The 16,618-nt window shown below is 55.0% G+C and overlaps 1 protein-coding gene across 4 annotated transcripts in view; it reads right to left on the reverse strand.

Annotated features, from left to right (window-relative positions):
• Window positions 1-16,618, reverse strand: part of RAB40C (RAB40C, member RAS oncogene family) — a 38,993-nt gene that overhangs the window by 22,243 nt on the left and 132 nt on the right. For 2 of the 4 annotated variants that reach the window (XM_063617030.1, XM_055242244.2), the window contains one exon: window positions 15,780-15,952. In XM_063617030.1, the coding sequence (XP_063473100.1) occupies window positions 15,780-15,921 (142 nt within the window). In that variant the 5' untranslated portion in view covers window positions 15,922-15,952. Of the gene's footprint in view, window positions 1-9,108; window positions 9,836-15,779; window positions 16,164-16,618 lie in introns of those variants that run through there. The other 2 variants (XM_055242243.1, XM_055242242.2) reach the window with 2 other exon arrangements.

Below are 16,618 nucleotides of genomic sequence, written 5' to 3' on the forward strand. Positions count from 1 at the left end.
AAAGCAAAGCCCCGGCCAACGCCTTGGTTTCAGCCCAGGGAAACCCACACTGGACGGAGGACCGAGAGGGCAAGGTGTCAGCAGCCACAGAAAAAGATTTAGAAAGGCCATCTACTGCGGCCCTGTATTTATTATAAATAAACTGGATCCAAACTAAAAATCCACCCACTGGGGAATGGTTACTGACAGAATAGAAATGCTCTATGGCTATTACAAAGAAACAAGCTTGCAGCCGTCAGCATGGCTAAAAGGCAGGCAGGACTTAGAACAAACAGGACCCTCCCTCCCTCCTGTGGGACAGAAACTGTGTGACTGCTTTGGAAAATGGCTTGGCAGCATCTAGAGGCCCTACAGCCCAGCTTCCACTCCTCAGTTACATCCCAACAGCAACGGGCACCTGCGTTCACCAAACGCATCTGAGACTCCTCACAGGAACGCTGTGAGAATCACCCAACATGGAAGGCATCCCAAAGCCCATCTGGAGTGGAGCCAACGCACTGCAGCCTCGGCACACGGGAGACCACTCAGCGCAGGGAAGGGGGGAGCAACCGCACTCACCCGCATGGCCGAAGCTCACCCAGAAGACATGGACAGAAGGCAGCCAGACACAGGGGAGTTTGCCCTGCGTGGCTCCGCTGACGTGAAGACTAGACATGGCAGACGAGTCTGCAGTGACATGCCGGGCCTGGGGCAGAGTGTGAGAGGCCTGCAGACAGCGAGGCTGCGAGGGCTCATGCTTTCTCAGGCTGGCATGCCTGTCCACACTCACCAAATTGCAGACTTTAAAGGGGTTTTTTGTACACAAATTATACCTCAATAAAGTTGATTAATTAAAAGATGGAAAGCTGACAATACCAAATGTTGGCAAAGATGTGGAGCACCTGGAACTCTCACGTGCTGCTGATGGGACTATGAAACAACGGGGCTGCTTGAGCAGTTTTCTCTTTTGAGATCAAGTCTCACTGTGCTGCTCAGGCTGGAGTGCAGCGGAACAATCACGGTTCACTGCAGCCTCCAACTCCTGGGCTCACGCGATCCTCCTGCCTCAGCCTCCTGAGTAGCTAAGACTATTATAAGTGTGTGTCACCACACCAGGCTAATTTATTTATTTTTTTTGAGTCTCGCTCTGTCACCCAGGCTGGAGTGCAGTGGCACGATCTCAGCTCACTCCAACCTCTGCCTCCTGGGTTCAAGTGATTGTCCTGCCTCAGTCTCCCAAGTAACTGGGACCACAAGCACCGCCACCACACCAGACTAACTTTGTATTTTTAGTAGAGATAGGGTTTCACCATGTCGGCCAGGCTGGTCTCAAACTCCTGACCTCAAGTGGTCTGCCTGCCTCAGCCTCCCAAAGTGCTGAGACTACAGGCGTCAGCCACCACACCCAGCCCCAGGCTAATTTTTCAATATGTTTATAGCAACAGGTTCTCACTATGTTGCCCAGGCTGAGCAATCTTATAAATTAAAACGTACACTCATATACGACAGCAATTCCACTCTTAGGTATCTACCTAAGGGAACAGAAACACCTTCAGAAGGACTCACGTGTATTCTAGAGAAACAACTTCAGAAGGCCTCGTGCGTATTTGTGTTATAGTTTAGTGCTAGTGCACTGAACTGTATCCCTACATATGGCTAAAATGACATGTTTTCTGTATTTTACAAGAAAAATAATTTTTAAAAAAATGTTTTAAAAGAACTAGTTCTGAGCCGGGTGTGGTGGTACATGCCTGTAGTCCCAGCTGCTAGGGAGGCTGAGGTGGGAGGATCAGTTGAGCCCAGGAGATAGAGGCTGCAGTGAGCTGAGATTGTACCACTGCATTCCAGCTGGGGCAACAGAACGAGAGTCTCCAAAAAAAGAAAAAAGAACTCGTTCACAGCAGCATTATTCATAATACCCCAAACCAGGAAATAACCCAAATGTGTATCAACAAGGTAAATGCATAAACAAACTGGGGTATATTTGTGCAAAGGAATATTACTTGGGAACAAAAAAGAAGAATCTACTATTGTACATCATGAATAAGTTTCAAAACTGCTGAGCAAAAGAAACCAGGGTCTGCTTCGTATCCATGATGTCTGGAACAGGAAACAGCAGCCCATGTGATGGAAGCTGACCGTGGGGGCCGGGGGCTGACTCGGCAGGGCCTGAGGGGCTTCTGGGAGGAGGGTGGACGTGCTCCTGATTTTGATGAGGGTACTGGCTGCATAGGTACATATATGTGCCAAAACTCATAGAACTGTACATGCAAAGAGGGTACGTTTATTATATAGACATCATCTCTCAATAAAATTGATTTAAAAAAATTAAACCCACAGGGCATCGATCTGCTTTGGATTTGGAGGTCTAAGGATGAGGAGACTGGATCACCCTACAAGAGAGCCTGAACACATGTCAGAGCCAGATGTGAAGGCGCTGCCTGTCCCTGAAGCCCTGGGGCTCTAAGCCATCCATGTGCGGGCCGGCGCTCCGCATTCCAGCTCCCGGCATACCGCTCCCCTTGATGTCTTCTGAAACAAGCATGACCCACGTCCACCAACTCCACGGCAGGCAAACCGGCGCCTGACTGCTGGAGGGCAGTAAAGAAAGGAAAAGTTATCTAACAAATTTCAAATGTGTCTGTCTACACCAGCATGCCAAATGTCAGAAGAAATTCTAGGGCAGTTTGTGGACCGGTTTCCTGCGAAGCTAGAGCTTTTACTTAACGCCTTAAAACCCACGACAAGCCAAAAGGGCTCTCGTGTCTACAAAGAGCAGGCACACTTGGCACAGAACACCTGGCTAAACACAGAACATTAAGAAAACAAAAAACCCGGCTGGGCGCGGTGGCTCACGCTTGTAATCCCAGCACTTTGGGAGGCCGAGGTGGGCGGATCACGAGGTCAGGAGATCGAGACCACGGTGAAACCCCGTCTCTACTAAAAAAAAATACAAAAAAATTAGCCGGGCGTTGTGGCGGGCGCCTGTAGTCCCAGCTACTCGGAGAGGCTGAGGCAGGAGAATGGCGTGAACCCGGGAGGCGGAGCTTGCAGTGAGCCGAGATTGCGCCACTGCACTCCAGCCTGGGTGACAGAGCGAGACTCCGTCTCAAAAAAAAAAAAAAAACAAAACAAAAAACCCAGCTACTCAGGAGGCTGAGGCAGGAGGATTGCTTCAGCCCCACAGTTCAAGACCAGCCTGGGCAACACAGTGAGACCCTATCTCTTAAAAAAAAATTCTCCTCTCCCATCTTTTAAGGAGCAGATCCCATAGCTCTCAGATTATTTTCAATGATTACAAATCCAGCTTAGTGTGGCTTAAACCCCAACCTCATGTCCACTTTAAGACTCATTTCTGGCTGTGCATGGTGGCTCAAACCTGGACACTTTGGGAGGCCAAGGTGAGAGAATCACTTGAGCCCAGGAGTTCAAGACCACCAGCCTAGGCAATATGGCAAGACCTCAATTCTACCAAAAATAATTTATTGGCCAGGCACAGGGGCTCACACCTGTAATCCCAGCACTTTGGGAGGCCGAGGTGGGTGGAACACCTGAGGTCAGGAGTTCGAGACCAGCCTGGCCAACATGGTGAAACCCCATCTCTACTAAAAAAAAATACCAAAAAAACTAGCTGGGTGTGGTGGCAGGTGCCTGTAATCCCAACTATCAGGGGGCTGAGGCAGGAGAATCACTTGAACCCAGGAGGCAGAGATTGCAGTGAGCCGAGATTGTGCCATCACACTCCAGCCTGGCAGACAAGAGCAAGACTTTGTCTCAAAAATAAAAAAAAATTTATTAAAAAATTAGCCAGGTGTTGTGGTGCATGCCTATGGTCTTAGCTACTTGAGAGGCTGAGGGCGGGAGGATCACTAGAACCCTGGAATTTGAGGCTGCAGTGAACTATGATCACTGCACTCCAGCCTGGAAGACAGAGTGAGACTCTGTCTCTCTAATTAAAAAAAAAAAAAAAAAAGAGATGACCACTGCTAATGTCATCTATTTCATTCCACAACTATTTCACATACTTAAGATATCAAGCATACCCTCTTCATTGAATAAATGTGCCTCCAAATCAGTAGTTTTTTTGTTTTGAGAGCTGTTGCCCAGGCTGGAGTGCAGTGGCATGATCTTGGCTCACTGCAACCTCTGCCTCCTGGGTTTAAGCGATTCTCTTGCCTCAGCCCCGAGTAGCTGGGATTACAGGTGCCTGACACCAAACCCCGCTAACTTTTATATTTTTAGTAGAGATGGAGTTTCACCATGCTGGCCAGGATGGTCTCGATCTCCTGACTTCGTGATCCACCCACCTCGGCCTCCCAAAGGGCTGGGATGACAGGCGTGAGCCACCGCGCCCGGCCCTTTTTTTTTCACTTTTTCTGTAGAGATAGGGTCTTGCTATGTTGCCTAGTCTGAACTCCCGGCCTCAGGGGATCCTCCTGCCTTGACCTCCCAAGTAGCTGGGATTACGGGCGTGCGCCACCACACCCGGTCCTGTGTTGTCATGTTTTAATATTTGACAAACTTATAAGCATTCCCTCCCATGTAATTTTAGGGTTACGATTCTATTTTTCATGAGACTCTCCGTCTGAACATTGCATACGTGGCCCTGGTGAACTGACAGAGACTGGGGGAATCGCCCACTAATGATCACATTGCTCCCTGACGCAGGTGCGGTGGGGACCTGCCCGGAGTCTGGCACACACGGGCGCTCAGCACACACCTGAGCAAGCTCACATTCTGAGCCGGATCCCAGCGACCCGGGCTCTGCAAACTGACATGTGGACACTTGCTCCCCAGCAGAACAGCCTTCTGCCCAGCCCACCTAGGGCAAATGTAACACCTCTAACAGGCTGGACACAGGCGGCTTCTCCTGCTCTTTCATTTCAATCCAGAAAGGATGGGCACTTTCAGAATGAGCAGATAATTAGTGATACAGCCTTGATGGTGTGGATAACACACAAAAAATCATAGTTTTTGGTACTACAATTTTTTAAAAGTCAAACCAGCACCACACACACGTGGGAGCTACGGCTTCTATCTCTATTCCGGACATGAACAGCAGGCACGTTTACTGAACGGTGAGGAAAACTGAATCAGCAGGGAAGAGCTTCAACGCTAATGACCAGGAGGTGGCTCTGCAAGGAGGCTAAGGGTCTAAATGCAGAGGCAGACAGAGGGGCAGGCTGCTCCTCGGGTGCCAGAGGGCCACTTCCTCCACGGCAGCCCAGGAGAGCCTCACGTGGCTGCCACACACCAGGCTCTGCCACAGTTGTGACTGCCAGCTCTTCACAAGACCGAGACTGGAATCAAAACCTTTCTGTTCCCCCACGGGCAAAAACCTGGGCAGTCACCACTTGCTGATAATGAATTATGTGTTAAACTGTCTGTGTGATGCAGGTAGGCACCAAAGCTCTTTTTTTTTTTTGAGATGGAGTCTCACTCTGTCGCCCAGGCTGGAGTGCAGTGGTGCAAACTCGGCTCACTGAAACCTCTGCATCCCCAGGTTCAAGCTATTCTCTTGCCTCAGCCTGCTGAGTAGCTGGGAATACAGGTGCATGCCACCAGGCCAAGCTAATTTTTGCATTTTTAGTAGAGACGGGGTTTCACCATGTTGGTCAGAATGGTCTTGATCTCTTGACCTCGTGATCAGCCCGCCTCGGCCTCCCAAAGTGCTGGGATTACAGGCGTGAGCCACTGTGCCCGTCCGGCACCAAAGCTCTTTAAAAAAGTCCAACATAACAATACTTTAAACTCAGCAGGTTAAGTGACATCCATTCTTATTACTCACACTTTGCACTGGCTATTATTACTATTATTATGACTACTATTTTGCATATACTCAATTTTTAATAAAGTAATTTAAGAAGCTGACATACTATCTATCCCTCCCCACCAGGAGGACACAGGCTCTTTAGAGAGATGGCCGCTTCCAGGGCAGGCAGGACCCACATCTGCTGGAAGTACCAGACTGTGCCAGGACACAGGGAACTCAAGGCATAGCCCAGGACACAGGTGCCGCCTGAAGAGGTTCCAACATCAAGGGGGCCATGTGAGTCCCAAACCAGACAGGAAAGGAATATGATGCCACGAGGGAACAAAACCGTGCTGAATCCACGCTGACAGTAGCGAACACCCACGGGTGTGCATTTTCACGGATATGCCTATCCACAGAAGCAGCCATGGCAACAGCGCACATGGAGGAGGCACGGCGTGGCCCCAAGGGAAGCCGCCTCCTCCTTGCTGACTGGGTGAAGCAGCACCTGCTGGCATCGGCTGACCCAGCGACTCCTCTCAGGCAGGAATCAGGTGGGCGCAAGCCTCCACGGGCAGCCACTAGGGCTGTGGCCGGCCGACATGGGCAGGCATCAGCCTGCGACTGCCTTGGAAGAGCCTGAGGACACAGACACCCCTCGGAGCAAAGCCGGTGGCACAGACAGAGAAGGGTCCCCTGTCAGTGGCGGCTTCGGCCGGGGCCGGGGCCTGGGCTCTGGCCATACTCCCCTCCCCTGCAGCAGTGACTTTCTGGACCGAAACACAGCACCTCGGCAACCCTGATCAGTGTCACTGTGTTTGTATTCAGAGTCCTGAATCCTGATGTCATCTACCCTATTACTGCCCCTCCCAGCTAGGTCTGACACACAGGCTCTCCCTGCTATGCCCAGGTGGCCGACAACGTTGCTGTCCAGGGAGTCAGGCAAAAGCCCAGCAGCAGCCGCCGGCCCCGGGCAGGGAAAGCAGCACACAGGCTCCCCCCGGGTCACCCACGCTGCCGGAGCGGCCAGAGAGTGCTGTGCTTGGCCGCCTGGCCCACATCTTCACTCAGGGTTGACATGAAGTTCTTACATCGGCCGCTGTACAAACTGTAAAGTACCTGCCCATTTCCAGGACTCAGCTCTTCTCTTCTCCATCCTCTTTTTTTATTTTTTGAGACAAGGTCTCACTCTGTCACCCAGGCTGGAACGTAGTGGAACAGTCAGACTCACTGCAGCCACCACCTCCCAGGCCCCAGTGAGTTTCCCACCTCAGCCTCCCAGGTAACTGGGACTACAGATGTGCACCACCACACCCAGCTAATTTTCTTCTTTTTTTTTTTTGAGACAGAGTCTCACTCTGTCACCAAGCTGGAGTGCAGTGGCGTGATCTCAGCTCTCTGCAAGCTCCGCCTCCCAGGTTCAAGCAATTCTCCTGCCTCAGCCTCCCGAGTAGCTGGGACTACAGGCATGCGCCACCACGCCCGACTAATTTTTTATTTGTATTTTTTTTTTTTTTTTTTTTTTAGACGGAGTTTCGCTCTTGTCGCCCAGGCTGGAGTGCATGGCACAATCTCGGCTCACCGCAACCTCTGCCTCCTGGGTTCAAACAATTCTCCTGCCTCAGCCTCCCAAGTAGCTGGGACTACAGGCGTGTGTAATCACACCCTGCTAATTTTTGTATTTTTAGTAGAGACGGGGTTTCACCATCTTGGCCAGGCTCATCTCAAACTCCTGACCTCATGATCCACCCGCCTCGGCTTCCCAAAGTGCTGGTATTACAGGCGTGAGCCACCGCGCCCGGCCCTTTTTTTTTTTTTTTTTTTTTTGAGGCGGAGTCTCGCTCTGTCACCCAGACTGGAGTCAGTGGCGTGATCTCGGCTCATTGCAAGCTCCACCTCCTGGATTCACGCCATTCTCCTACCTCAGCCTCCCAAGTAGCTGGGACTACAGGCGCCCGCCACCACGCCCAGCTAATTTTTTGTATTTTTATAGAGACAGGGTTTCACCATGTTAGCCAGGATGGTCTTGATCTCCTGACCTTGTGATCCACCCGCCTTGGCCTCCCAAAGTGCTGGGATTACAGGCGTGAGCCACCATGCCCGGCCAATTTTTGTATTTTTAGTAGAGACGGGGTTTCACCATGTTGGCCAGGATGGTCTCAATCTCTTGACCTGGTGATTCACCCACCTCGGCCTCCCAAAGTGCTGGGATTACGGGTGTGAGCCACCGCGCCCAGCCTTTTTTTTTTTTTTTTCTTTTTGTAGAGATGGGGTCTCACTATTTTTCCCAGGCTGGTCTCAAACTCCTGGGCTCCAGCACTCCACCCACCTCGGCCTCCCAAGGTGCTGAGATTGCAGGTGTGAGCCACTGCGCCCAGCCCTCTGCTCTTTTCCAAAGATGCTGAGCTGGGCTGGGCACAGTGGCTCATGCCTGTAATTCCACCAACTTTGGGAAGCTGAGGCGGGCAGATTGCTTGAGGTCAGGAGTTCAAGACCAGCCTGGCCAACACAGCAAAACCCCTGTCTCTACTAAAAATGTAAAAAATTACCCGGGTGTGGTGGTGCATGCCTGTAATCCCAGCTACTCAAGAGGCCGAGGCAGGAGATTCGCTTGAACCCAGGAGGCTCAAGAGGTTGCGGTGAGCCAAGATAGCACCTTTGAACTCCACCCTGGGTAACGGAGCAAGACTCCATCTCAAAAAATAAAAATTAAAAAAAAAAAGATGCTGGATGGCTGTCCCTCTCACAGGATGGGCATGTCTTTCATCAGGGTCAGTTTACGCAGCCAAGACCACATCACCCACCCAGGATTCGAATCCTTCCCAGTTTGGTTTGAGGACTGTGTTCACTGTAAAGACGGCGAAGGCTGCTCAGGGCTGAGTGCCTCTGTTTGCACTCGGCCATCTGGGAATATGGGACCAGCTCTTCCCTGCGCCCTTTCCACAGCTCCGGGCCCCCCAGCACCAAACCCTCCGCACGCCATAGTCAGAAGACCCTTCCACATGCCCCTGCCCACCACCCCCTCATCGCCAGCAGTAGAACCTGGCTGCTTCTGAGCCCCTCCCATCCCGTCTTGCCTGGATCACCTCCACCTGCTACCTACAAGTGCAGCACCCTGGCGGTGTCTGGTCGTGCCCTGGTCTTCCGCCCCACACCCATGGGTCCCCACCTCTCCACAGCGCCAATGCCCTTGTCCCTCCTCTAATTTCTGAAGGACAAACGTCCAGAAATCTCTGCTTTACTCAAAATCCTGATCTCAGCAAGACACAGCCACGAACTGCCGGTATCAGAGTGCGCCGTCATCCCCAGGTCGGCTCAGAAGCCTCCTCCCTACCTTAGGCTGAAAGTGCGAGTCCGCCCTGCTGACATCTGTTTACCTTCGCTGCCAAGGGGACTGAAGAGGCCCCTTTTCCACCCAGCTCCTGCCCTGAGGATGCCCACAGACCATGGTCTTGGCAGCCAGTCCTTCCCGCAGCTGCTCCTCTTCCCATCGCCTTCATAACTTCTGGTCCCTGACACCCGCCAGTTCCACAGTCTGCACATCCTTCTCCCAACCGCCCAGGAAGTCAACCCAGCCTGACAAGCAGTCTCCCCGCCTTCTCATAGTGGTTCGGCAGCGTTCTCCGCACCAGGATGCTGGACACCGACACCTTTCCCTGCTTTCTCCAAATGCCCGGCGGATGACACCCTGGCTGACATGGCCCCTGGGCCCCAGAACAGCCCTCAGTGGGGTGGCATCCATACTATGCGCTGCCCAGGGAAGGACTCAGCTGTGATGCAACCCCTTCCTGCTCCACGCCGCTCACAGGAGCTCCAGACCAGGGTAGGCGGCAGCTTTTCAGGGACCAGCAGCTTGGCGCCTTCCCAGCTGCAATCTTCAAATAGAACAAGAGGCGAAAGTACCTGCAAGGACCCAGATCCCTCCCTTGTGTCCTTCCCGCCCACCTCTCAGCTCCCCGATGTGGCTTCCTTCCTGAAACACTGTTCAATTGAGCTCATAGTGCAAGCCACAACACGTGTGCTGAACACAAGAGTCATCTGTGTCCACACCACCCTGCGAGAGACCTGGCTGGCACTGCCGTGCACCTGCCATGCAAGCATTTGCCGTTACCTGTGAGCGTTGGAGCGTTAGGGCTCACTCTAATAATGTCCACCTGCAGTCCTTAGCACTCACTCTAATAGTGTCCACCTGCAGACCTTAGCGCTCACTCTAATAGTGTCCACCTGCAGTCCTTAGGGCTCACTCTAATAGTGTCCACCTGCAGACCTTAGGGCTCACTCTAATAGTGTCCACCTGCAGTCCTTAGCTATTAGAGTGAGCACTAAGGACTGCAGGTGGACACTATTAGAGTGAGCACTAAGGACTGCAGGTGGACACTATTAGAGTGAGCGCTAAGGACTGCAGGTGGACACTATTAGAGTGAGCGCTAAGGACTGCAGGTGGACACTATTAGAGTGAGCGCTAAGGACTGCAGGTGGACACTATTAGAGTGAGCACTAAGGTCTGCAGGTGGACACTATTAGAGTGAGCACTAAGGACTGCAGGTGGACACTATTAGAGTGAGCACTAAGGACTGCAGGTGGACACTATTAGAGTGAGCACTAAGGACTGCAGGTGGACATTATTAGAGTGAGCGCTAAGGACTGCAGGTGGACATTAACTCACCTGTCCAAAAGTTCTGGCGTCTAGCCTCTGTACAAACTTAACATTGAATATTCTACCTACTAACTTAAGTTTCCTGAAAAATAAGTAAGGCCATGCCAGTCCAACCTATAAAACAGCACAATTAGAGGCCAGGCGCAGTGGCTTACGCTTGTAATCCCAGCACTTTGGGAGGCCGAGGACGGTGGATCACAAGGTCAGCAGTTCAAGACCAGCCTGGCCAACACAGTGAAACCCCATCTGTACTATAAATACAAAAATTAGCTGGGTGTGGTGGCAGGCGCCTGTAATCCCAGCTACTCAGGAGGCTGAGGCAGTAGAATCACTTGAACCCGGGAGGTGGAGCTTGCAGTGAGCCAAGACCATGCCACTGCACTCCAGCCTGGGCAACAGAGTCAGACTCCGTCCCAAAAAAAAAAAAAAAAAAAGAAAAGAAAAGAAAAAAGAACAAAGTTATAATGACCCACAAAAGTCCTACCTCCTGACCACACGGGTTCTCAGATGCCAGCCAGGGTCACCCCGGGACTGGGGTGGTCCTCTGAGGCTTGGGTCTCAGGAGAACTTAGTGTGCACGGTGCACCAGAAGCAGGTGTGTGGCAGCCATCCCCAGGCCCAGGTGGAGGTGAGGAGGAGGAGGACGGAGGAACAGCCACAAAGCTGCTTCACAGGAGGCCTGCAGGTGGCTCCTCCTGGACCCCAAGCCCACCCCTACAGATGCCGCCTCCTGAGCCTCAGTCCCTCGTCTGCAAGATGGGGGTGGCGCTGCCTTCTCACAGGTGGTGGGGGGTGCTACACGGGGGCAGCGGGAAGCGCCCACCAGTGCTGGCAGGCAGCACTCATCACACGCTGGCAGCATTAGCTGTTGCCATGGTGATCACCCCTGTTCCTCTCACAACACCCTCCTGCTGGAAAACTCGGCACCTCACAGAGGAAAGGCAAACCCCAAAACACTGCCCCAGAAAACGAGCAAAACCCCCGAGGCGGGTGGATCACTTGAAGTCAGGGGTTTGAGACCAGCCTGGCCAACATGGTGAAACCTGTGTCTACTAAAAATACAAAAATTAGCCAGGCGTGGTGGCAGGCGTCTGTAATCCCAGCTACTCGGGAGGCTGAGGCAGGAGAATCACTTGAACCCAGAAGGCAGAGGTTGTACTGAGCCGAGATGGCGCCACTGCACTCCAGCCTGGGCAACAGAGTAAGACTCCGTCTCAAAAAAAAGGAGAAAAGGAGCAAAACCTAACCAAGTGCGGGGGAGGAGAAGGGACTCAGGGCTGCAGTGGGCAGTGGTGCCCAACACCAACAGTAGGCACAGGGAAGCCACGCACGGCTGTCCGGTCACCTCAAGACACACAGCTAGAACCTCCCGCGAAAGCCTCAGCTAGCCCTGGGGATAAGCAGCTGACGACACACCCGTGGTTTTCACTCAGGACAATGAAACATGGAGAAGCCTCTGAAGATAGTGTCCCTTGGAATTGGCCACTTCGGAGCCACAAACTTCAAGCCAGATGAGAAGAAACATTTGTAACTGTTTGGAGAAAGCTCAGGGAGTTGTGAAGCCAAAGAAGCTGGGACACCGACACACGGTGCTCTCGCTCCCACAGGCACAGCAGGCAGCGTGTGGCCCCACAGACATCTCAGTGACCATCAGGCCCCAACATCCACAGCAAACCGCGATGTTAGCCTTGCTATGTCCACAACTGCCTCCCTCCGTTTCTCCCCACAACTTGCCAGGCTCAAAGGACCAGAGTGTCACTCAGCAGCTTCCACCAACACTGAGCCCCAAAGGAGCAGAGAGAGAAATAAAGTCAGGCAGGATTAACCCCCTCTGAAGTCTTCCAGGACCCGGGCACACAAACCCTGACAAACGTGGCTGGAGGCAAACTCGCTCCCAGGAACGTTTGTAGGGGACAAGGTGCAGAGGGTGGAACTGCCTTAATCCAGGACCCTCAATGCCCCCTGCAGAGCAGTAGCGGGCCTGGCCGCAGCAGGATGCTTCCTGGGCTTGGGGGAAGGGTGTGCAGCCTGTGCGGGTGGTTCCTCGGGGCCAACACAGGCCCACCACCCTGGCCCACACCCTGGAGCCTGACTGCAGGTTCGCTCCTGAACTGAAGCTTTCTCCTCCCCGCCGCGTGCACCACCCACACTCCTGGATGAAGTGTAATTCCTGCCGGGTAACTCGCCACTATCACCCAGGGGCACTCTACGCAAAGCGCTCTGTTCTGTCCTGAAGAGAGCATGAAGCACTCCCTAAGACCACTGCTGGGTGGCAAAGAAAGGAAAGCCCTTCCAGACCTAGAGATCCAGAAACCCAGCGCAGATCCACATTAGGGGACACGGAAGAGCTCACAGGGGCTGCCACAGGTGCTGGGCGTGCGGTCACACGCCACTGCCTCAGGTGCCAGTACTAAGAAAAAGGTCACTTTGATGACTCACTTGTTTGTGAAGCTGGAGAGGGCAACGTACGCTCACACACCTGTCTGAGGAACATGCCAGACAAGACTTCCAGGCAGGTAAGTGATCCGGTGTGAGCTGCAGGAGCTGTGGGCCATGCTGGAGCAGCAAGCCGTGCACAGAAGGGGCCTCCCTGCCACGGGCATCCACTGCCCAGCAGGCAGCCCTGAAGAAACATGGAAGGTGGAAACACAGAGGGCACCTCACAACAAAGAAGAGAACGCAACGCAGGTTAACACGTACGTCTTTCCCACGAGGGCCAGAGACCTAAAGCTCCTGCTACAACTCTTTCAAAGGAGAATAAATTCTCAAGATGCTGAGTCCTGAGAACCAGCTGCTCTTGAGCTTCTGAGACCCCCAGCAGCCCCCTCGGGAAACCCTCAGGTCCACCAACTTCACCCTATTGAAGAGGGCTGGCCCCTGGGGTTGGCAAGCTGCCCCCTGACCACAAAGACCTGCTCCTTGTGCTGTGCACGTCTTAACCTTGAAGTCTTAGACACAGAAAGTGCGTTCCACAGCCCAGAGGCGCTCCCTTCTCTGCTCGAGGCCACAGGACTCCTGCGGGCACCTGGAAGTGTGCCCTGGGCCCTGAGAGCACGTGGTGTCTTTCTAAGAGGGGACTCTCCTCTCTGCTTCTGGTCCAAGCCACTGTGAGCCTCCCAAGTCTCTGCAAGCAGGCAGGTCTCCACGTCTTACACAATACTGGCCCCACTTCAGTGAGCACGTCAGAGGAAGTGTGGCAATGCCCCACAGACCGACAAAGGGGACAGGGAGGAAGGAGGGTCCCGTCTCTCCAGCTCCTGGCTGTGTGGTGCAGTTGGAGTAGGCGAGCTGGCCAGCATGGCTGAGCCGGCCCTCAGATGCACGCATTCATGTCCCGGGAAAACACCGACCCTGATGAAACCCAACCCTTCCCATGCTCTTCTGAACATGCACAAACACGCACGCCGCCAGCCTCCTGGGAGTGCGCAGCGCCCCTGGAGCCAAGCTTCAGAAGGCAACGCCACCTTCACAATCAGCTTGGCCGCCCACCACCTGAGTCAGGAGTTACCAACTCTGGGGCAGTCACTGTCAAGTGCAGGTCCAGGTGGCTGCGGCAGGTGCAGGGGCCTAACGTGTGAGCCCCCAATGCCCAGGTGGGCCTTACACTTCCCCCCACCTAGAAATGGACCCAGAGCTCTTCCTCCCTGGCCTGTTCCAACCCCTCGTCCAGGCTGAGGCCAAGAGCACAAGTTTCCAGAGCCCCTGGTGCTGCTGCCCACTGCTGACGCCGTGCCAGGAGGAAGCGCGCTCAGCGTCAGTCCAGGTGATCCCACGCTCCGTCAACCCGAGTGAGAGAGTGGGGGATGCTGCGCCCACACTCTCAGCAGCCAAAGGCAGGCAATTCAGCAAACAGCAGACGCTCAGGGCAGTCAGACAGGACGGACAAGAGCCCAAGAAACAAAGCAAGGGGAGAGGGCAGAGACCAGGAGAGGTAAGTTCGCCAGCGTAGATGGCATTCCCTGAAGCACAGATGGACTCCGGGGAGCTGGATCCTGACTGCTCCCAGTTCATCCGGGGCCAAATCCCATTCAGCTGGGTCCAGGCTCCCATGAGAGAGGATGAGGACCACACCGTCTCACTGACCCTGTTAACCACCTAAATTAAGAGGCATGCTGAGGCAGGCAAGCCCCAGTGATGCAACCTATCTTGTGTATTTTAGCCACGCAACTGGAAGTTAAAAACAAATGTTCAGGCCAGGTGCGGTGGCTCACGTCTGTAATCCTAGCACTTTGGGAGGCCGAGGCGGGCAGATCATGAGGTCAGGAGATCGAGACCATCCTGGCCAACATGCTGAAACCCCGTCTCTACTAAAATACACACAAAAAAATCAGCCGGGCGTGGTGGCATGCGCCTGTAGTTTCAGCTACTTGGGAGGCTGAGGCAGGGGAATCGCTTGAACCCAGGAGGCGGAGGTTGCAGTGAGCCGAGATTGTGCCACTGCACTCCAGCCTGGCGACAGAGTGAGACTCCATCTCAAAAAAAAAAAAAAAAGAGAGAGAGAAAACCAAACAAAACAAAACAAATGTTCAGTAACTCATTATAGAGGTATTTTCTTCCAGCACAAAGCATTGACTCCCTCAGGGGAACAGCGTGCCTATAAGGACCTGTCATCTGTGCACGCTCGAGACAGGGTCCCAAGAGCAGCCCAGCAGCACCTGCCACCAGACCTGGGTCCATGACACCTTTCCCCAGATCTATGACAACTTCCCTCGGACCCCCAGATGATCCCAGACCCATGACACCTTCCCCCAGGCCCATGACACCTTTCCCCAGATCTATGACACCTTCCCTCGGACCCCAGATGATCCCAGACCCATGAAAGCTTCCCTTAGGACCATGACGCCTTCTACCGGGACCATGACATCTTTCCCCAGACCCTGGACCCATGACACCTTCCCTCTGACCTATGATGACACCTTCTCCCAGACCCCAGATCCTGCACCCATGACACCTTCCCTCAGGCCCACGACACCTTCCCCCGGGCCCATGACACCTTCCCTCGGACCCCAGATGAGCCTAGACCCATGACACCTTCCCCAGGCCCATGACACCTTCTCCAGGACCCATGACACCTCCTGGGCTCCAGATCCCGGACCCATGACACCTTCCCCTGAGATCCCGGACCCGTGACACCGTCCCCCAGACCCCGGGTCCATGGCACCGTCCCCGCTGGGCGCGCCCCTCTGGTCCGTCCGCCTGCTCCCCGGCGTCACCTCGGGACTGGAGCGCGGGCATCCCGCAGCCACCGAGCTACCGGGTCTGGAAGCCAGGCAAAGGCGTTCCTGGGAACGTTCGGCGGCGCTTGGAAGGGCCGGGCCAAAGGCGAGCTCCGTGCCCAGCTCGCCGGGCTCGGGCCCCGCGTAGCAGCGCGCGCCGCGGGCCGGGCCTTACCGTTACTGTAGGCGTACGGGGACTCGGCCGCGCCGTCCTGCAGGCTCTCCAGGATCTCGCCCTTGCCCACGTCGCTGTCGCCCACCAGCAGGAACTTGAGCAGGTAGTCGTAGCTCTTCACCGGACTGCCCTGCGAGCCCATGGCCGCGCCGCCTGCGCCCCGCGCCGGCCGCCTGCCGAGGCACCACCGGGAGAGGCCGCGGCGTGAGAGAGCCCGCGCCCCGCACCTGCGCCCGTTGCGTCCGCCCCAGGGCGACCGAGTGGGCGCGCCCGAAGCCCCGCGCCAGCCCCGCCCCGCCCGCCCGCCCGCCGCCCGCCGCCCGGGCCCACCCCAGCCTCGCCGCCGCCCCGCCGCTTCCCGCACAGTCAGCGCCGCCGCACCGCCCCACCCCCGGCCGCGCCGCCGCCATTGGCCACCCTTCGCCCGCCCTCCCGAGCCCATTGGCCCACCCGCCCGTCCGTCACGACTGCCCCGCCCTCACCGCGTACCACACGGCGCCGCCAGGCCTCCGGTCGCACCGCCTCTTCACCGCCCCGCCCTGCCTTCCCGTCGTCACCATAGGTCGCCCGCCGCTCTCTTTCCCTCAGCCATTGGTCTGTCTGCACGTCTGTCATGACCGTCCCTCCCCCGCCTTTCCCACACGGCGTTGCGGAGACAGCGGACGCCTGCCTCATCGCTGTCGCCATTGGCCACTCGCCTCCTGCTTTCCCAGAACCATTGGTTCGATTATAAGTTCACCAAGATCATTCCCTTTCCTGCGGCTGCCTCCCAGAGAAATCCCAGAGCCGCCGGCCGCCCCGCCCCCGGCCCACAACGCCGTTGTACTCGCCCGCCCCCT

This window comes from Symphalangus syndactylus, chromosome 14 (assembly GCF_028878055.3).
Source record: "Symphalangus syndactylus isolate Jambi chromosome 14, NHGRI_mSymSyn1-v2.1_pri, whole genome shotgun sequence".
Lineage (NCBI taxonomy): Eukaryota > Metazoa > Chordata > Mammalia > Primates > Hylobatidae > Symphalangus > Symphalangus syndactylus.